This window comes from Mercurialis annua, linkage group LG4 (assembly GCF_937616625.2).
Source record: "Mercurialis annua linkage group LG4, ddMerAnnu1.2, whole genome shotgun sequence".
NCBI classification, from domain to species: domain Eukaryota; kingdom Viridiplantae; phylum Streptophyta; class Magnoliopsida; order Malpighiales; family Euphorbiaceae; genus Mercurialis; species Mercurialis annua.
This window is the reverse complement of record NC_065573.1, coordinates 40,154,403-40,178,337: the sequence shown is the minus strand read 5'-3', so window position 1 is coordinate 40,178,337 and position 23,935 is coordinate 40,154,403. Positions and strand designations below refer to the sequence as shown.

Below are 23,935 nucleotides of genomic sequence, written 5' to 3'. Positions count from 1 at the left end.
GAGTGATAGCTCAGCAAACTCTTGAAATAGCAGAAACTTCATATGTTCAACACTGACTGTTTGAGGTGGTAGTATATATATTTTTTATGAAAAAAATTAATATTTCAAATTATAAAAGATTGTTAATTCTAAATTATTAGAGTTAAAATATCATATAAAATTTACAAAACACACTAAAATTTACAATTTATTTTGGAATTAACCAATTGAACTACACCAACTGATATCTGATGCATTTTTTCCAACCAAACACAATCAATGAGCTGCTCTATACCAAAAGCAGGGGCAAGAATGAATGTAAATATGGAGATTTCAGACCTCAAATAATTAGTCAAAAACTGTAGCTCATCTTAAAATTTATCATATCCATGCAGCTAGAAAAATAGGGGTTTTACACTCATATACAAAAGATAGAAAATAAAGCCGTATTTTGAAGATGTAGCAACATTTCATAATCAAGAAATTGTGCAGTCACTCAATATTCACAATAAACATGAATTCTTGATCATTCCATATGGAAGAAGAGCCAATCATGTATGCCAAAAAAGTCTTTAAACTCTTAAGCCTATTTCTGAATAGACTAAGAGGACCGGAATATTTTTAATCGCGAACGCTGACCCTTTGACCGTGCCTCAAGAAGCTTTGCCTTTAAAGTATGTTCCTTTACTGTTGAAGGTACTTTCGCAGAAGATTGTGAAGTGTCGAGATCTGGAGTTGTGAGTTTCGACATCCACTGTCGAATTGGACTAGCATTTCTGCGACCTGGGTAGCTCGTCGAAGCTTCCCCTGCAGTATTCTCAAGATGAACATTTGCAGCTTCTGAAGATGAAATATGACTTCTTATCAAGTTATCGATCACGTAGTTTGGGTTTAATCCGTGAATATCATCTGCCTTTTTCTTTCTTTCAAGACTGCCGCCTTCAGAAGCATTACAGTTTTCAGATTTCCGAGAAGCGCTCATATCAGCTGCGTTTCCTTCACCCGTTTTTTCCTCTTCTGTGTTCACCACCTCAGATTTTTCATTTTCGTTGCATCCCATTGCCCAAGCCATCTGTTCTTCAAACTTAACTTGCAAGCTCGACGGATTCTGACGTCTAACTCTCTCATGAGATGCAACCTTTTTCTTTGTTTGACCACATTTGACTGTTTCCTCAATATAATCATCTAAAGCTTCATCTGCATGCAAATTATATTCACCGTTACTTGGCTTGTTAAGCTCGAAACAATGTGAATCACTACTACTTGCAGAATCCTCTTCGTCGCCCATATCTTGAGGTGCACTTACAGCCTCATTTAGAGGGACAGATTCCATCGAATTTCGGCGTTCCCTACGCAACTTCTTGTCAATTATTTTAGAGTTGGCCATTTGCTTAGCTTTAAGGAAGGCCTCTATTTCAAAGCCAAATTTGTCCACTATTGAATTGTTTTCAGCAAAGCCCTGATGTGCTTCTTCTACCTTCATCTGCATCCTCTCATCCAGCCATGATTCAGATATATGGAGGATTAAACGATTTCCATCAGCCTTCCCAACCCAATCCTTGTCGCATTTTGGTTTTACAGCATGCAATTCATGTTCACAGTCTTTAATTCCCCTAGCAAACTCATCGCAGAGATCTTCCAACAACCTTCTTGATTTTCTCTCCTTTTCCATCTCATTCACGGCTTTAGAAAGATTAGATTTAACTTCGGAAAGTTCCCGAGCTAATTTCCTGTGTATGCTTTCAGATCTTTTTCTTAACTTTCTCTCATCTTCTATCTCATCTCTCAAAGATTGAATAGCAGCATGTAGCCGATCCTGTTCTTTACTCTTCCTAACTAACTTATCTTCTGCAATTCGTTTCATCAAATCATCTATCTCATGCCTATCTGCTTGCTGATCCCGAAGAAGCTCTTTGATCCTAACACGGGCATGATCCAGCTCCGTTTTTAATGCTTTCATCAATGACATATTGGATGCATGTTGCTCTTCAAGACTCCAGATTCTATTTAATACTTTTAGAAGCTCTGTTGATGTTTTAAGACTATAATTTGATTCGCCGATCTTTCCCTTAAAGTCTACTGAGCTGCTGGGTGTAACAGCATGATTGTAAGTTGCTACCTACACGAGAAAGACAGGCTGAGATGAGGAAATTAGAACTCGGAGTTCTAGGACAACGAGATCCACTGCAAAGGGCACAAAAAATGAATTTTCTATGGTGAAATTTTTCTGCATTTGAACTCAAAGAAATCAGGCAAGCTAGAATCATGTAACAAGCTAGTCAACATCTCTGCAACAATAATTACCAGGTGAAGTGAAAAATCGATATCCTCACAATTAGATGTGGTCATTTCTAAAAGCTCCAGAATTATTAGAAATGTTTTAAGGAAAGGGAATCAATATCTATTTGTGCAAATTCAATGATACAAAAACCATCTGTAGAATGACACCGTGAAATAACGTTAGTCAAAATGGTACTATAATGTGTTGGATATAAAGCATATTTAAGCAATAGAACTAGGATAATGGACAGAGTTCGGGGACTATAGTTCTATATCCTAGAAGTTGATGTAAGACTAATGACAACTCAGTTATCAGTTTGCTGCTGCTTGCTTCAAGTAATTTTTTTCTTATCAAGAGACCAGTGAAACTAAATTTTGTCCTACAATAGAATCATTTGTGTACTAAGGGTTACCTCCATGGAGCTGCCATAACTAGCCGGAGATACAGGCTGCAGAGCACGATTACTTCTTTCAATTGCTCTATGATGCTGAATCAGTGATGCAGCAATGTGTCTCCTCAAACTACCTGCACTCTCTGGCTGATTAAGAAACAATACAGAGATCAGCGGCAGGAATGAACTTAATTATAAAAACTCAAGTTTTCCTCTCTCTGCGATCAGCATCAACGCCTACTGGCTCATTTATCATTTACAGTATTTACTTGTAGAAACGGGGTTTAAACATGCTATTCCTATAAAGGAGTAGTCCCATAGGAGCCCAGGAGCAGCCAACGTATTATAATATCAAAAGGCGATTCAACATGAATAACATGATTAATTAAGCCAGAGTGATTCATGAATTAAACACGGCTGGTTCAAACAAGAAACATAATTGGTAGAATTTTCCATCTTGCAGAAAAGATAACAATAAACGGACCAAAACGAATGACACTGCCTAATCCATAGCAGTAATATGATAGTGACATAAGTTGCTTCACCATATAGCTAGAGAACAACCAAAAAGGGCAAACTAACTAAGATAACCTCAGATACATTACTCTAAAAAAGTAATCCTCACACATAATAACATAGGCATTTGACAAAGGAAACAACTTTAATCAATTACAACTCACAATTTAATCTAAAAGCTATGATCTTGATAAGAGATTCCACCTAACAAATGAGCTCCACAATCTACAAATATCAAATAATATTCAAAACTTTGCAAAACTAAATCAATCAAGACATAAAAGTAGGCCTATTAACAAAATTGGCCAAACATAACAAATAATTATACATAAAAAGTTAATACCCTAAACAACAAAGCTTAACTAAAAATCTTTAAACCAACCAACAAAAAGCCTTGATATTTTTTAACCCCCACATATGAACACATTCAAGTAAGCAACTTTATAACATGTATTTATATACCTGGTCCATAGAGCTAGCTGAAGGATCACCCAAGAATTGAGAAAGGTCGATACCCTTGTCCTTAAAAAGATGGTGATGGCGGTGGTTCTGGTGGCGGCGCAACCTAGCATCCCCACCACCACCACCACCTCCACCACCATTGGTATGGTTACCATTGGTAATATGCGCACCCCTGTGCATCTTAGAAAGAGGTGGATAATGCTGAAACTCCCAAAGAACAGCAGCTAGCTTTCTTGCAGTGATGTTATTATTAGAAGCAGGCTCCTCCTGTTGAGTGTTGGCAGTGAGGCTAAAATGCGCAGTAGGTGATGAAGAATAATAAAGAACATGACTCCTCCAAAGTCTAACTGGAGTGCAAGAAAATGGTCCCACCTTTTTCCCTACCAAAACACATCTCCTCAACTTTTCCTCCTTTTCTTCACTTTTTGTTTTCATTTCTTTCCCTTTTTAATATTCAAAAAATTCACTTTACTTTAGTTTAATACTACAAAAACTGCTCCTTATAGTTCTTGTTGTTGGGTTGTGTTTATTATTATTCTGTCTCATTCTTTTAGGGTTCTTTTAATGTTTTGGGAGATGGGTTCGGGAAAAGGTTGTCTTCTTTGATCAGTTTTTGTTATGGAAGTGAAATCTTGATTTGTTTGTAGTGAAATGATTTAAGGTTTTGAAGTTTCTGCAGTTTCTTACTAGTTTCTAATTGGTTTCATGTATGGCCAAAATGAGTTGTGAGAGGGGAAAAGTTCATGGGTTACTTACCTGTCATGCATTCACTTTTGTCACCCGCCAAATTTGCGACTCTCCTTTTTTCTGGTGTAAAACTGTCATTTTCTTTTCAAGGGGAAAAAACTGTAATTATTCATGTGTTTTCTACTGCTATTGGGTATAAAAGTTTTTCTAATATTGTGATTCGGTTATCAAAATGAAAACAATAGTTTTTTTCTCAAATAAGATGTAATTGATAATTTAATAATTTTAAATTTATAGAAATCTTTCTCTAACTTGTTTAAAAAAAAATCTTGCATTGTATATAAATCGTTTCATTTGTTTATTTATCAAACTTTTTTTCTCTGTTTTTACAAGACTAAAAAAGTTGACCGTTATCTTGTAGTGACTCGAAAAAAAATTATAAACATGTTTCGCTAGCTCAATACAATCTCCAACTAACAAATCTGGATTACGGATGTTAAGAATAGCCGTCATAGCATCCTACTCTAAAATAAACTTGTCGTTACCCTTTAGCCAACTTAAAATTTTCCGAATATTCATAAGCTCCACTTCTCTCGGAACAAAATCATTTCTAAAACCAACTTGCCTAACTGCACCACTTGCCCCATACTCATTTCTCACAACAATGTCCATTACTGCTCTTCCCGCTGGTTTAAAAATGACTTCATTGATGTTAACCTTTAAAATATATTTTTAACGAATAAATAAGATTTTTACGGTATTTTGTGGTTAACGTAAAATCAGTGTTTTGAAAATCAAACAGTTGGCCAAACCGGTTTTCGGTTTAACCAATTTAATAAATTTTAAAAAATTATAAAAAAATCTGGTGCACCGGTTTTTTATCGGTTTACCGGTTCAAATTCTGATTCAACCCTGTCCAATCCGGTTCAACCGAAAATACCGTTTTTTTTTTATACTTAATCAATGGCCGGTTCTTGATTTATTCGGTTTGACCAGCCGATCCGGTCCAATTTTTAAAACACTGCGCAAAATATTAATATTATGTAACTATTTCCGTTAGCATTAACTTTGTAACAGCTTGTATGGGCTATTAAAATTTTGATCAAAGCTTAGCAATTATTTTTGAAGCCTGCTTAAAGCCCAACATTATAGCTTTTAGATTGTTTAAATAGTTGAAGAAATTAGGCTCCGTACTTATGACCTATTTGATAAAAATGAGAAGTAGAAAGTGTAAATTGATAAAAAAAATTAAGATTGATATTAATTGTCCATGCAAATTGATAATAAAGTATATAAATTAGCATAACCAACTAAATTCTAAATTTGTGGAAGATATCTCATATTTGCAAGGACAACTATGTAAAAAAAAAAACATTAACTTAGGGCATCTCTATCCAACTTTAAAACAGAATATAATTTTATCGTATATTATAGATCTAACTTTAATTTAGTTTTGAACTTTTCATTTTACATACAGAGCTTTACTATTTACATTTATATCTCTAGACATTACAAAATAGAAAATGTTATAAATAAAACAAGACAGATAGAGTATATAGAATGTTCTATCTTAAACTTTCATAATCTATTTTTTGTAATTTTATTTCTTTGATTAACTAATCGCCCTGCCTTAAATTATAGCATGGACTCGTCATGTTAAGAGTTTTCGTAAGACATAGAGCTCATGTGCTCTTAAGATAACAATCAACTCACATTCATTTGAATTTTAAACATTGTTGATATTTGGCGCTTATAGAAAGAATTTGTCTCACGATTATTGTAGAATGTTGTTCAACACATATACCATTTAAACACAATTGATGTCCCTTTATACTTATAACTAAGGATTTGAAATTTCAATCCAATAAAGAACATAAGTGCGAATCAGATTAAAGAATTTATCTTAGTTAGGAGTTGCACTATTGAATACAATATTATTACTTTCAATCCAACTAACTAATTTATTAAAAAGGTAAACAAACCTCCAAACTATTCAATTGATCAAAAGGACTCATTATTGATCATAGCATATAAACTTAAGTTCCACCAAAATAAGAGTTTAGCTAGCTGGTCTTTTTGGCTAACCAATAAGATGCATGGTGTTAGACAATCAATTATTATGGTTCGATCACTAATTATATAATTAGTGGCAATTTGCGGTCCAAAATGAGCATAGGAAAGTTCATATTAGGGCACATGAATCATGAATGAGCAAAGCACTTTATCTAGAACACCATTTGCTTTTATTTTTAAGAGAATCTTATGCAATAGTTAAATTAACTAATGCTTGATCATACTAAAATCATAATTTATTGAATAGTAATTATTTGACCACAGCATAAGAGTATATACTAGTATATTCAAGTGAACTTTATTGCTTAGGTAGCTCCACGTGTATCTTAGTTAATTTACTATACAACTCTTTTCATAGATTGACAAAGAATAATAATTTATTTATCAATAATGAAGTTTTTTTTACTAATGGATAAGTTTCATAAGAAAAAGAGTCAAAATTGATATTGTTAACAAGTGGTGTGGATGCGATCATGCCCGGCTTTTCCATCGACTGTACGGGTTTGTTTCGGATTTTAATTGTCTGGTGAACTATTCTTTTATTTATGATTATTAATTTAAATATTTAATCTATAATTTATTGTTCATTTCATCCAAAATTAATAAATTTAATTAACATATATTTAAAAATCATCCTTAAAATTAAGCTATACTAAATATTTATATTATCTTCTTATTACATAAGTCTAACAAACCAAAAAATCCAAACATTTTCGTTTTTTTTACTTTTAATTAGAATCCTATTTTAGCCAAAAAAAAATCTTTTTCTATCTCGTTTATTTGGTTATCAATTGTTTCTTTTCTCTACAGTTCTCTTACTTTATTTTATGGGTTTACTACTGAATTATATACAATCAAAGAGCACAACTATTGATTATGATAACTTCCAAATGAATCCCACCTAATTAAACTAACAGTTTACATCAACTTATTGTGTAAACTTTAATTAAGTCTATATCAAAATTATTCCATATAACAAGTTTATATTCTGAATCTTGATTACATCCACATGCATGATACCACCAATTGGGAATTATACAATATGAATAAAATTATATACTTTTCTTGTGACTGGATCTTATGTAATGTAGAAACAACAGGAGAAAATAATATTAAATAATTAAAATGTTTGCTTAAGATTCTCATAAAATTGTACATCTGGTTTTAGTTTTAAAACCTGTAGTAATTTCAAAATAGTTCTTTCAATAGCTTTATTTTAAAGTTTTATATTTCAATTATTAGATTATGTTTCACACTCTAAATTAAACATATAACCTCTTGAAATATATACCAAATTACCAATTGCTAGAATAAATAAGGTTTAAATGCACCAAAAATCACTAACTTTCACATATTTTGTATATTTAACATAAATTTTTAATTTTGGCACAAAAATACACGAACTTTAATTTTTGCAATTAAGACACCGGCACCGTTTTGGGTGTAAAACGGCACCGTTTTTCAAACAAAACGCAAACGTGGTTTTAATTGCAAAATTGAAAAGTCCATGTTAAATAATGTCAAAATTAAAAATTTATGTTAAATGCAAATCTCGTGAAAATTGATAGTTTTTGGTCCATTTAAGCCAATAAATAACACCAACTAATATAGTACCTTACCTGAAATTGTATAATAATAATAGAAATTTATCGAGTAAAACTACACATGTATATGCACGAACACTTTATTCAATCAATGTTTTTCATTTTAAAAATGTGTCGAAAATTCGACGTTTCAAACACGGAATTTCATTTTTATTGCAGTACTATAAATTGATGATAATAAATGAATAAAATGATATGTAGTTTTTTTTATGAATAAATGATATATAGTTTATAAAAATATATAGGGTTAATTTCATAAAAAATCCGACCTTTATACGAATTTTCATTTTAATCACGACTTTTAAAAATTGACATATTAAACCATGACCTTTTATTTTTTTTTCAAATTTATCACCGATTATTTTTCCGGTGAATTTTACCTTTCATTTTTTTACAAATCTGCCATATTATGGTGGTCACGTCATCAAAAATACATCAAAAATTGATTTGGTGATAGATTTGAAAAAAGTTGAAAGGTCATGGTTTTGTATGCCAACTTTTAAAAGTCGTGATTAAAATGAAAATTCGTGTAAAGGTCGTGACTTTTTATGGAATTAACCCATATATATAAGAACTGTAATGATAACCACAGAATGTATCTAGCTAGCTTTGCGTTAAACATTCTTCCTACTTCCACGGACATTTCTCTACTAATTAAATAAGAAAATAAGTTGACTTTAACTTATTTACAAATAAACAACATATTTTCATATAAAAAATTATTAATTTCCAACTTCAAAACAGATTCATCTTGAAAGTTATTCAAATGTATGAATATAATTTCATAAACTTGATATATTTTCTAAAATATCTATCAATCAAACAAGGAGTAATAATGTATACAAAGAAAAGAAAATAAATAAAGAGAAATATTCACTTTGACATTTGAAATTTGCTATGTGACAGATCATAAAGAGCAGTAATATATGTAGGCTGACAATATATAATTATATGGTTTAGATTCAGAAGTGTGACTCCCATTTTCTCTATAACCACAAACTACAAGCTATTGCCATTTTCTATTCCTTTGAAGCTTTCAAAATAGAAAAGTAATGTCATCATTGATTTATGGGAAAAGGGTCATTTTTTCCCTTAAGGTTTGACTTCAGGATCAACAAGCCCTTAATGTTTGAAAAGGTTCAAATATACCCTTAACGTCTTAAAATGTTAACAATCAGGCCCTCAATTTTAACGGATAAGTAAGACGTTAGGGGTGTGGTTGTCCAAAATAGGTGCTTGATTGTTCATTTTTTACAATGTTAGGGGCATGTTTAAACCTTTCTAAACGTTGAGGGTTTATTTGATCCTAAAAGTAAAATTTAGAGCTATGAATGACCCTATTTCCTCGATTTCTCGTTTCTCATACTTTTTCTATGTGTATATATAGACTACATATTGGCTTATTATGATTTAATAGATAATATGTGTTTAACTATTTTAAAAATATTTTTACGTTATATATTTAAGAAAAAATGATATATGACTTTAATTTTCAGTTAAGTCGTTTGTTTTTTGCAATTAAGTGTTTGTTGTGAATGATTGAGAATGATTATTTAAATAGAATTAATTAATATTTCTTATGTGTCGTTTTAAAAGAATTTTTTTAAAATATTATATCTAATTTCAGAGAAATTATTAGGTAGACCGAATCTATCACGTCATTTGTAGACTAAGCCACTTATAATGCAACACCTCATTAAAATGATGACAATATCGTAATAATTGTGCAATAAATACATTCAAATTTTAATGGTGATATTACAATATTACCATCATTTTAATGAGGTGTTGTATTATGAATGGCTTAGTCTATGGATGACGTGATAGACTCGGTCTACCTAAAAATTTCTCCTAATTTCACATATTTTATTATTTCGTAATATTCTAGGTTAAATTTTCAATTTTCAATTTTAAAAATCTAAATTATATTAAAATAAGCTAACAATTATGTTGAGTATCATTTATAGCCTTATTTGGTTCAAAACTGTATAATTTTCGAGAAATATATTTTTCGGAAAGTTGTATATTATTTTTAATTAATTAAAATTTAAAGACAATATTATTCTTTATAATTAAATTGGCAAATTAAAAAAAAGGATATAATTATATTTTAATCACTTTAACTAGAAAAGTAGAAGTTACCTAAATTTTGCTAGAAAGGTCATTTTTCTATTTAAAGGGAAGTCAATCATCAACTTCCCAATGGATAAAAAAGAAGCAAATAATAAAAAAAATATTTTTCGAGAAGTTAAACTTTTTTAGTGAACTTGTTTCCAACCAAGTAAAACATATGTTTTTATAGTTTAGAAAGGTGCATATGTGCTCTAATGTTTTTAAATGAGCTCATTTAAACTCTCATTTAGCATAGTTAGGGGCTAATATGATCATCTTTTTCAAAATGTTAGTAGTTTAAAGGAGCTCATTCAAAAACATTATAGGGTGCATATGCACCTTTTTAAACCATGAAGTTATAGATCATACCGAGTTCAGACGCCGGAGATATATGACTTCTTTTTTCATATAATATAATAAAGGGTTAATTTCATAAAAAAATTATGAACTTTACACGAAATTTTATTTTAAGAATTGACTTTTAAAAATTGACATATAAATTATGAACTTTATTTTTTAAAAATCTATAATCAAATCAATTTTTGGTGTATTTTTGCTGACGTGGCCACCGGAATCCGGTGGATTTTAAAAAAAAATGAAAGATAAAATTGACCGGAAAATTAATCGGTGATAGATTTAAAAAAAATAAAATTTATAATTTTATATAACAACTTTTAAAATCGTGATTAAAATAAAATTTTGTATAAAATTAACCCTATAATAAAGTTTTTAAAATGGGACATGAGAAGAAATATGGATATAACTCTTGAAATTTGGAATATTCGTCGAAGACAGCATCTCACAAACTTCTCTTAGATTAGAGGATCTAAAAAAATAAAATTATCCATTTAGGTTCTAAAGAAATAAAAATTATCCAAATATAAGCACACTAAATGTTACGTTCATTAAGATTAGGGGCGGGCAAAAAACCCGGTCAAACCATTAACCGAACCGAAACCGGAAAACCGAACCGAAAAATGTGGTTAACCGGTCCAACGGTTTAGGTTTATCTTTTGATTTTTAATTTTTATGGTTAATGGTTTAGGTTTAGGGTTTGGATTTCTAAAAACCGTGGTTAACCGGTTAACCGGTTTATATATATATTCATATATTTTTAATAATTAATAAGATATATTTTATAATCTATAAAATAATATGAATTTTATAATATACACAATAAAATCTAAATATAAAAATATATTGACAAATATTTTATTTAGGAATATTTATATTTTAGGAGAATTTATATATGAAAATATTTTAAAAGAAATTTGTTTTCCTTATTAAAATATTTACTTAACAAAAATAGGAATATTTAAGTCTATAAATAGTAGAAAGTGGACGTGAACAACAGCACAAACAATTCAAAAAATACAAATCTAGTTTTAATATTACTCATAAATATTTGCATTGACTTAACTATTCATAAGATAGTTTAGATTTATATTTTTAATATAATTTGAATTTTTATAGTTTTTTTTTGTTTGCTAAAAAATCGAATAAAATTAAAATTTTATCTTTTTTGTCTTTAATTTTTCTAATGGTTATATGGTTAAAAACCGCAAAACCGAAAAACCGAACCGTTATTTATGGTTAACCGATTTACCGGTTAACCGTTTAGAATTTTAGGTTTAGGTTTTTAATTTTAAAAACCGTATTACAATGGACCGGTTAACCGGTCCATGCCCACCCCTAATTAAGATACACCTGTCTTGTTCTTAGTTAAAAAAAGGGTTTTGCTATTCGCCGCCCCTTTTTACTTAGCACCGCACAGGCGAAAGACATTTTTACCCCTTTAGCAAAATTTCAAAAAAAAAAGTTCTCTCAACTCATTCGAACACACTCGAACAACTATGTAAAAAGTCGAGTAAAATGACGGATAACGAGTATAATTCGTCGGAAAACGAGTACCGACAGTCGGAAACAATATGTTCCGGCTTTTTCGAGATAAAAAATAATTTTTAATTTTTTTTTTCTGTTTTTCCAGCGTCCCCTCCGCCTGAAAAGGGGACGTCCGGCGTCCCCTCCAGAGGAGGGGACGCCGCTTTCCGGCGTCCTCTCCTCTGGAGGGGACGTGAAATGTAAACGTCCCTCCTTAAAAAAATTTAAAAAAATTATTTATTTCGAGTTTTTTTTAAAAAAAATATTTATCGGGGGTTGTTTCCGAACGTCGATACTCGTTATCCGATGAATTGTACTCGTTGTTCGTCATTTTAATCGATTTTTTACGTATTTGTTCGAATGTATTCGAATGAGTTGAGAGAACTTTTTTTTTAAAATTTTGCTAAAAGGGCAGAAATGTCTTTTGCCTGTGCGGTGGTAAGTAAAACCGGGCGGTGTTTAGCAATCCAGTAAAAAAATGATATTATTTTAATAAAGTCATACCATAGATGTATTTGTGGTTGACAATAGCAAATAAGTCTATGGTATTTAATTTAATATTATTAAATAAAGTTAGTACATCATATAATTTAATAAAATTATATTATTTTACATGTATTAGTAAATCATACAATTTACATTTCTTGTCATGTGTAAACAAGGCCAAATGTACGGATTGCACCTTCTTGTTTGGTTCGGTTTTGAATCTGGATCGTAATGATTTTTTTTTTGATGGAGGTACTTAACTTTATAAAAAAATTCATATCGTACCTTCCGAACCTAAAATGATGTCCGTTAATAACTAGCCAATTCAGCGCTAACGTATTAGATTTGATGGTTCACATTGGCCAATCACTAACGGACATGTGATATTTTAGATTCAAAGGGTCCAATGTGAAATTTTTCTATGACGCTAAGTACTTCCATTGAAAAAAAAAGTTCATTGGGATCCAAATTCAAAACCGAGTCAAACGTGATGATCCAATATGTACATTTAATCTATAAAATAAAAATTACAAACATATGAAAGGCCAAACTATTAAAAAGCACTAAATCAAAATACTAGTATTTTAAAAATAATCTTTAAATGTTCTTTCTGTTTAATTTAATGATAAAAAATTTAAATGTTATATATTAATTAATAATTTTTTTGATATAATATTCTTGGTTTTAATGTTTATAAGTTTTATTAATTTTTTTTGTGAGTATATAATGTTTATTTTTTATCAGAGTATATAATATTTTAAGGCCTAATTATTTAAAAAAACTCTCACCTTGTAACATTTTTTCGTTTATACCCTGACCTAGAAAAAAGTTTATTTGTACCCTTTTTTGGTTTTTCAATTTTGTCTCTACCTAAAGAGCTAATATTTTTTCGATCCGCAAAACTCCATGAAGGAGGAAGGAGGAACTCGAGCAACATGGACGGAGGAGCTCCGCAGCTCCTCCTTCGGATCTTCTTCTCCTCCATGAAGGAGGAGCGCTCACGGCTCCTCCTTCCATGAAGGAGAGCTACTCCTTCATGGAAGGAGGAGCGGATCTGCGAAGGAGGAGCTGGAGCTGCTGCTACTCCGTGAGAGGAGGAACAGCAGCTCCTTCTGAGGCGAGGAGGAGGTTTTCTCCTCTTCGCCTGAGAATCGAAAAAAAATAATTAAAAATTTAAATTTTTTTGACGATTTGTAGATTAGAGAAATACAATGATAGATCTGAAATATCTTTTAGTTTATCTAATTTTTAAATAAAGTTTTTAAAATAATTAATTATTAGGACTTATTTGAATATTTTTAAAGTTGGAGAACTTGTTTGTACTTTTCTAAATAGAAAAAATATAATATAGCCCTTCTATTTAATTATTTATAATTTTTTTCATCCTTTAATTAATTTAATTGTCAAAAATTTAAATTTTGGGGTAGAAACGAAAACGGAAAATCAAAAAAATGGTACAAATGAACTTTTTTCTAGGTCGGGATATAAACGAAAAAATAATATAAGGTAGTTTTTTTTTAAGTAATTAGGCCATATTTTTAGGATAGTATAAAAATATATATTTTATTCATTAAATTATTATTTTTATCATCATTAAATTCTTTTAAATAATATGGATAGAGAATCTTTTTGATAAAGGAATATACACTTAAAAGAAACTTTATTGTGGCTGTTGACTTTTAATCCCTTAATTCAATATTATCTTAACTTATGATTTTATTGCTTTGATGACAAATTTTTTTTGTTTAATATGAAATGGTTAATTCAAATGCAAAATGTACGACTTGATACATTGTTGAACTCTTCTTCTTGGAACTTTTCTATAAGCAAAAATGTGTAAGCATGAACTAAGGGATAAGGTTTTGTGTAGAGAGAATTCATTAATCATTATCCTAATTACATATGGAGACAATTATTTTTAGAAAAAGTATTTTTGGCTATTTTTTACAAGAGAAAATAACTATTGAGTATAGTGGACGAATTGCCGAGTTACACATTCAGATAGTTCTGTCAGCGCAATTGAAGAAATTAGATATAACTTTCGGTTATCTTACCTGTATTATGTTATTGCATCTCTTAAATGTGTTAATTTCTTTAATATTTGATCAAGTTATAATTTACTTTTACATTAATGATTATTTCTTCAAAAAAACACTATTGAAAAAATTCGATTTCTTTGTATATATATATCAAAACGACATATTTAAAAGTTCGGTTTTTCTATTTGACTCGGTAGACCGAATTTTAAAACCAAATCAGAACTGAAAAAATAATTTTTTTATATATTTTAAATTAAATCAGACTATATTAACCACTTTAAGTATTTCACTCTCAATAATAATTTGATTTAGTTTGGTATTGTGGTTGGGTTCAGTTATGCTTACACCTGCTTATATAATGATTGTAACCAAAGTGACCTCATTTAATTCATATACTAGGTATGTTATAGTTTCTTACGATTATTGGTCGGTTGTAATTTAAACATATGTGGCAAATATTTCTTATTAATAATGGTTAACTTATATCATACCTAATGCTGCATAGGATAAACATAAATTTAAATCCAATTTAAATTATAAACATGCTATCACAAATTTAAAATCATCCATATTTTCTTTAAAAATTATGATATTCATTATCCTCATCGAATTTATGAATAAACTAATAAATTAGATTATAATGAGTTGAAAATAATAAAGATAACATATTATAAAATCAGAACTTTTTAAAATATTAAAAACTTTATCAGGTGTCAAGTCCAGATGTTATAAGTTGTTTTTTGCTCTTTCGTTTATTATAAGTATTTGATTTTTATGTTGTATTATTGAAGGAAAGTGGGATTTTTTTTCTTGAACAGTAAAAAGTGAAAAGTTGACTTGTAAACTTATAAACTTATAAGCATATGCATAATGCATTCAATGTATAATATCAGCGTTCTAAGTTGCACGGAAACTTCGACAAAGTTGCGTTTCCCGTTTCAGAAACGTTTCGGAAACCGGAAACTCTTGGACACCCTACGAAACGTTTCGGGCCATTTCTGTAAATAATAAAAATTTAAATTTATAAAAAAAATTAAAATTATTACCCACAAATAAAAAAATCTAACTAGTTACCCATAAATTTTACATTCGCATTATCCATAATACATCAAATATACTTATTTGTGTTGAATTATATTATATTTTTTATATATTTATAAAATTTTAAATATTTAGTATATTAAAATGAATTATTTTATTAATTATCATAAATATTTAAATAATATTTTTATAAATATGTCCCTACATTTTTGTTATTTACACGTTTCCCCCACGTTTTGTGTCCTTCATTTTGAAAAAATTTCGTTTTCCCGTGTCCGTTTCGTATCGTTTCCGTTTCCCGTTTCCGTTTCCGTGCTACCTAGTCAGCGTTTCAACAATCTTATTGGACCGACCGGTTTAACCAGAAACAAAAAAGTTAACCCAATTAAAAAAAAGTCTAATTTTTTAGATCAAAAAAATTATAAAAACTGAAATTTTTTAGACTTTTTAAATTATATAATTTCTTTTATTTATTAGTTAGAGAATGATCTATTTTAGTAAATAAACTACTCACTATTAATTTTTCTTAAAAGTCAAAATTGTATACAGGTGTTTGAATTAGATTATGTAAATTTATTCTACAAAAAATATAAGAATTATATATGTTGTATAAATATATCAATTATTTATTTAACTTATTAAATCTATAATTAGTTCATACTATCTCCTATAAAAACATAAACATATTACCTCGCCTTTTTTGATTTCTTTTTCATTTATGGCTAATTTTTTTAAAATCTTTAATTTTAACTTATTTTTCGACTTTAATTTCAATTGGAGTGAAAAAAATTTCAGATATAGTTTTTATATTTGAAAATCTTGATGGTAAAAAGGTAAATTAAAACGACATGAAAGACATATTTATAATTTTTTTATTTTTATTTTAACAAATAATAATAATTAAAACTGGAAATTAAAAAATGAGCAAAATTGATGATACTATAAGTTTAGGCATAAACGAAAGGTCTAATCGCTCAAAACCCCCCAATCTTTAAGTCATTTTTTTAATTCTACCCCGACGTTGATAAATATCAATGATACCTATTTTTTAAAAAAATTGTTTTTAATTGTACCCCAATTTTTTAATTTCTACCAATTTTTTATTTTAAGGATGAAATCATCCAAATAACTAAATCTTAGAATAAAATTATATTTTTTCAATTCAAAAATATATAAATAAATCCTTCATCTTTAAAAACTAACAAAACAACCATATTCAAACTAAAAGTAATTTGAATTCTTAATTAATTTTATAAATAAATTAAAAATCGACACGAGTCAACTTCTGACTGCGAAAATCCGCCACCGTTTTTCTCGAATCTTCCACTGACCACCTCAGACACGCCACAGGAAGAATGTTCGTCCTACGTGGAATGAGGACGAGCATACCTTGCTCAAGGTCAGATCTGGTTCATCTTCCTCATGGGGAAGACGAAACGATTTTGAATCGGTTCCGGGCGGTAGCGAGGTTGGAGTTAGACAGTTGCGGGGTGTCAGGAGTGTTTTAATATCGGGATGAATTTAACAATTTTTTATTTAAAAATAAATTTTTTATATATTAAATTTATTCAGATTAAATTAAATTAATTAAGAATATATAAAGAATTTTGTGAGGAAAAGTGTTTTTTGTACTATTTATAATATTAATATCTATTTAAAATATATTTTAAATATAAAAAGTTTATTTGAATGTTATTCAAGTGAAAGAGGTCAATCTAATGTTTTAGGGTGCAATTGAAAATTAAAAATTTAAAAGTAGATAAAATTGATAATTTTCAACGTCACGATATGATTAAAAGAAGACTTAAAGCACAAAAGTTTCTAAGCAAATAGACCTAAACAAAAAAAATAAAAAGGTGAAATATTTTTTAGTGATTAAATCTAAAAACATGTATATTATCGTATTAAACTAGAAAATTATTAAGAAAATTTTCTTTTGAAATCAATTATTAAGAAAGTTAGTCTAATTAGTTATAATTTCAGTTTTTTTTTGATAATATAATATCAGTTAATTACTATACTTGAAGTATGTTCTTTTTGGTACATAGTATATAAGCTGTCTTAAACGGAACTCAACTATTAAATAGTACGTTTAAACTGACTTTTCACATTCAGATTAATTTTCAGTTAAACCGGATAAGTCTCATACGGGAGGCAAAATTCTAACTCCAAATTTTAAACGGCTGCATACATGATACAGTTTAAACCCGTGACTTTATTTAATATAGAAGAGCGTTTTACCAATTCACCTACATTCCTAGAACTTTGTAGATGACCTTTTATCAACCAAACACTTTGCAATTTTCTGGTCTATTTCAATTATTACTCAAACTCTTTTCTTTTCATTTTCTTTCTTACTCTCATCAGTTTATTCTCTATTAATTTTGCTATACTGCAACTTCACATATATGATATATGCGTCGGAATCCTCCACCTTTTTCTTTTGACGTGTGCGTCTTGCATTTTTATTCATTTAATGACGAAATTTTTCGTATTTTTATTTTTATTTTTGTTTCATCCAAATTTATTGTTTTATCTTATTGTTGTGTGCATGCAACAAATAACTCAATATGTTGTATAACTATAGAAACTTTTACAATGCATTGTTCTTAAACACCGGTAACTGAAGTATACAGTTTAATCTGAAGTATACAGTTTAATCGATCCAATCATTAGTTCAACCATTTAACTAAAATATATTACAATTATTAAAATAAATCTACATATTTAAAATTTTCTTACATATATAAGATTTAGTTAGCTAGTGAATTGATCACATTATGATCAAGATTTTACGGTTTAATCAAAGTTTTCAGATTTTTGCTATTTTTAATTTGGACAAGTTAAATCATATTTTAACTTTTTAGAGAAGAACCAAATCGGACTGAATTCATGTATTTGTCCAAACCGGCCGATTCAATTCTTAAAATACTAAACTAAATAATACTTACAATTACTCTTAGTTTTCAATTTACGTAACTTAATTAATATAACATCATCACTTAAAGATAATTTTTTCTTTGTGACTATGCAATATTATTTTTGAATTTTTAATATAAAGATGTCTAACAAAAGAATATGTAATAAATCGCCTTAAAACACTACAGTGCAAGACCTTCTTTTATATTGTACTTTAATTAGTAACGCGTAAATTCGAGTGGATAAAATCGGTTCTACATAGTAAAACTCAAATTAATTTCTAAACTTTACCAAAAAATGCTAATGAGCCTTTTTTAATTATTATGGTTGAGTTTTGCTAATTGACTTTTATGATAAGAAAAAAATAGAATTCATCATATTTTTATCTTCATTCATCTAATCCAATGCTTAAAAGAAATTGTAAATGAAGTGTGCTGACTTGGATGGCTGCATGATTGAATATTTAATTCCACGAATTTCTTTGACTATTGCAAACACTTTGCACAATATCTTAATTGATCTGAATTATTTCCCCCTCATAATGTCTTTGTTTTATTATTTTTCCAGTCTCATTTAAAAAGAGATAAATATTTTTTACATGTAGATTAAAAGATGTTGTCTCCGTCCTATTCAATAAGTTCTATATTCTATTTTAAAATATTTCAGTTTAAAAATCCTATTTTTATTTCAATAAAAAAATTTATGTTGAATTTTTTAATCTTTTTTTAAATTACCCTAAAAAAGGGTATATAAATAAAACCAGAAACAACATAAGTAATTAATATGATTTTTTAATGCTCTTTTAATTTTTCTATAAAAGAAACTGAGACTTTTAAAATGTAATAGAAAAAAGAGAATATCACAAAAATACCACAAAAATGGCTCAACATTTCATACATTGTCACCTAACTCCATTATTTATCATTCCTACCACAAAAGCACAAAAGTTTACAACAAACACCATTCCATTAAAAAGGTGACACATGGCAAACATGACATTATCTTAATAAAAAGGAATAAAAACAGCTAGCACATGTGATTGGCGTGTCAGAGCGCGTCATAGCGCGTCAGCGCGTCAGAGCGTCAGCCAATAGCACGCAATCATCAACAAATTATAGACACAGTTTTGTAATATCATCTGATACATCTCCGATACATCTCCGATACATCTCCGAGATATCATTGATACATTCTCCAAAAAAATAAAATTGACAGTTTTTTATTTATCTTTTAAAAATATATTTTGATTATATATCGTATTTTATTATTCCTGTATATTTATAAATATAAAAAAATCCACAAAATTATTCAAAGTAATATTTACAAAAATTAAAAGGTTAGTTTAATTAACTACAATAAATAATTATGTATCAAACAAATATATGTAAAAAATATATAGTGTGTAAATTTAATAAAAATGTATAAATTTAGTAAAAATGTATCTATCATGTATCTATTTAAATACATTTAAAAATATATCTATCGTGTATAAATTATGTATCAGCGATGTATCTATTAAATACATTTAAAAAATGTGTCTATCATGTTTATATATATATTTTTTATAGAATTTGACGATGATTTATTTGAATATATCAGATATGTATCCACGCTATAAATAATACTCCAACGATGGCAGTCCTTGAAACTATAGAACTTGACAAATCAGAAATGTATCAGCGATGTATCAAATATGTATCATATATGTATCGGCGATATATTAAATTATATGTTTGATAATTTTTCAATTTTATTGATACACGGGCCTAACTTATAATAATATATATCACATAGAAATTATATATCACGGATGTATCTATTACGAATATTTAAAAAGTATATATGTATCAACGATGTATCTATTTAAATATATTTTAAAAATATATATCTCATGTATAAATTATGTATCAGCGATGTATCTATTAGTACATTTAAAAAATATACTATCATGTTTAATTTTTTTTTTTGATAAATAACAATGTATCAGCGATGTATCTATTATACATAAATTATATATGTTAAGTATATTTAAAAAATATATTTATCATGTATAAATTATTTATCAGCGATGTATCTATTAAGGTAAATTTTAAAATACCTACGCGTTTGGCAAAAAAAACCTATACGTACGTTGTTTAACTATTTATTTTTAATTAATAAATCAATAATCATCTAATATATCTAAGATGTATTGAAATGTATCAATCGTGTATAATTTATGTATCAACGATGTATCTATAAAGTACATTAAAAATGTATCTATCATGTATAAATTATACATCATAGATGTATAAATATAAAACGAACCGATCAAATTAGACAATTGAATCAATTAAATAGACTAAAATAAAAAATAACAATTAAATTGGTTAATTATACTTTAATTTTACTACATCTAATTCTTTTTCTAGACCCAAAATGTCTCCACTTTTTCTCTAACTAATGCATTTATTTATATTTTCCACACATTCTCCATAGCCATAATATCTCCATAGAAGATTTTTTTGGTGGCAGAATCACCTAATTTCCTCCAAGTCTTATCTGATGGCATTGTTAAACTATTTACACTTCTTCCATGCAACAAAAAAATCCAAAAACTCAACAACACGGAATTGTTCCATCATTGATTGTCTCAATTCAAGATTTTGAAAAAGAGAAATTAACCTACATACGCGTCGTTTAACTATTTTCTTTAAAAATTATAAATTAATAATTATCTAATATATTTGAAACGTATCAAATATGTATAAAACACAAGAAAAAGTGTTTGAACGGTCGAATACATATCAAACATGTATCAGAGATGAATAAAATATATATAAAAAATGAATCAAAAATGTATCGGAAATGTACAAAATAAAAACACTAATATAAAATAAAAATATAAACAATAATACAAAAATACAAAAATCATAGAAATTAAAGGGTCAATACCCATTTTTCTTGTTCTTGTTCTTGAATTGGTGTTTCAGTAATAGAAAGTGGCTACTGGCTTATGAGATAAAGGGTCAATACCCATTTTTCTAAGCCTTCTAATTCTTTAAATCCCAAATTTTAGTCAAAAAAAAGAAAGAGAAAACACACACATCCAAGCCCAATTACACCTAAGAGTAGTATCAGACTTTTATTTGATAATTTATCAACGGCTGCCATTTTTGCTGTTGCAAATTCTTTTTTGTTCGTCCACAAATTCATCATCAGTTTCAGGAGATCAGCCATTAGCCAACATGCCTATATGTACATTTCATCACCTTCTCTTAATATTACTACCAGTGAGAACCAACATAATCAACATACTCATTGCCATCAATGTCCCAGATGAGAGAAAAACGGCAAAAAAAGGGTAAAAAGAACAGTAAGGAAGAAGAAAAGAACAATGCAACACGCTACATGTGTGATTTAGTTTGACACGTGTACGCTTGGGAATAAAGTGGTAGTGGTTGAAAATAAATGAAGAAAGCTGGTGATTATGAAAATAATATGGTAACAATGAAAATAGATTGATTAAAATTGTAATGTACGAAAATAGAAGTCTTTTTGTTGGTTTTCTTGTTATTTTCTCTAGAAAAAATAGCACTCCTTCCGTCCCAATAGAGTCGTCCACTTTCATATTATCACATAATTTAAGAAAATATAATTAATATTATAAATTTTTATAATTTTTTTTACCTTTTCTTTATAACTTATTTAATGTAGTCACAAAACCTCATGTACTTATAAATTGCAATAAATACTAATTTATTTGTGGGTTTTAAACAAGGACAATATAAAAATATTAACTTTACGGATTGTTGTTTAATAGAAATGGACATGAGTTTTGGAAAAAAAAATTATGAAAGTGGATAACTTTATTGGATTAGAGGAAGTAATCACTATTGCTTATTTTGTTTTATTTTTATTAATGGTATTTTTGTATTTTGTATATAGAGTAATAATTACTTTCTCCGTTCCATAAAAATAGAAATTTAACCATATTAATTATTAATTTAAAATAGAATTATCAAACTACCCCCATAATTTATTGTATGAGCATTAAATATAGTAGTTCCATAACGATATACTCTTAAATTTTATAAAGGATATTGTAAGAATATTTTACTTTCTCCGTTCCATTTGAGAAGTTCTATTGTCATTTTTTTATGTCCTACTTAAAAAGTTCCATTGTACATTTTTAACATAATTTCTCATTTTACCCTTTATCTTATGTTAATAGCAAAACTGATTTATCATTAATAATATGCATAATTGTAAAGTACAATTGATGAGGGAAAAATAGGAAAAAAATATATTTTATGTCTTCTTAATATGTGTAACAAATAACAACGGCAGTTTCTAAATGGGATGGAGAGAGTAATATATTAACCATAATTAATGAGTTTTTTTAATTCTTATTAAAGCACTATTTTTTTTAATTTTTATGAAAGAAAGGGAGTATTAATTTTCGAAAAAAAAGGATAATAAAAAAAATCTTATAAAATCACATAAAACTCATGACAATAATACAGACTTTTTAAATAGGTTTATGTCCCTTCTTAAATAGACTAAGAGAGTAGATCTTGTGAATTCTTAAAAGAGAAAATTACACCATTTATTTACAAAAATACCTATTGATTTTTTTATTTACAAAAAATTACCTAGTTGATTTAAAAATATTTAAAAAAATATTTAAAAAATAAAAAATAATTACAAAAATACAGTATATACAGTTAGTATAATTTTAGTATACTAATAAACTAAAAATAACAATCTTTTTGAAGTGTAATTTTTTTTTCTTTATAATTGCAGTGGGAAGTTCGTTTGTGGAAAATTAAACTCATAATCTATCAGTTTGCTGCCTAATCTTTATATCATTTGAGCAATAAACTATTGGTTAGAATTTTATTAAGGTCAAATCCATCTCAAAGTTCCTATAATTTTAATTTTTTTTTATCTAATTAGGTATTTTTTAAAGTTTTTATCTTTATTGAGTCCACATATATAAATTATTTTGAGTTTTTAAATTATTTTTTCAATAAAAAAATATGCACTATAATCAAATTTAACTATCACATAACTCGACATGATGATAGAATAAGTAATTTCGAAGGAGATTAGATAAATAAAATAAAATACACTGAGTGATCTGTTAAATAAAATAACTTGCGGAATTTAAAATTAATTGGTGTAACTAGATAATGTAGAATGATTAAGAATAAGATATGAATTAAATGTAACTAGTCGTAAGCCCGCACATTTGTGCGGAATCAAACTAATATTTAATTTATTTTAGAAATTAATACAAATAAATATTAAAATATCATAATTTACAAATTAATAAGATAAAATAAAAATATATTTTAATATTATGACAATGACTTTTTTTTATTTGATATGAATGATATATTTTTATATTTTTCTCTTCGGTAATTTCTTATGTTTCCGTACAAATCTGCATGCATTTTTTATTCTAATGAAATGTTAATCA

At 28.0% G+C, this 23,935-nt stretch overlaps 1 protein-coding gene across 2 annotated transcripts; it reads right to left on the bottom strand.

Moving 5' to 3' along the window:
• Positions 1 to 292: 292 nt before the first annotated feature.
• Positions 293 to 4,335, bottom strand: LOC126678892 (uncharacterized protein At5g41620-like). 2 transcript variants are annotated; one of them, XM_050373806.2, is made up of 3 exons: positions 3,630 to 4,334; positions 2,673 to 2,798; positions 293 to 2,098 (listed from the first exon to the last, which is right to left on the bottom strand). In XM_050373806.2, exons 1-3 carry the CDS (start codon positions 4,062 to 4,064, stop codon positions 581 to 583), a joined length of 2,079 nt encoding a protein of 692 aa, XP_050229763.1. In that variant the 5' UTR covers positions 4,065 to 4,334; the 3' UTR covers positions 293 to 580. The 2 variants fall into 2 exon arrangements, with proteins under 2 accessions (XP_050229763.1, XP_050229764.1); XM_050373807.2 differs by lacking the exon at positions 2,673 to 2,798 and having other exon boundaries at positions 3,630 to 4,335.
• Between the last annotated feature and the right edge of the window lie 19,600 nt (positions 4,336 to 23,935).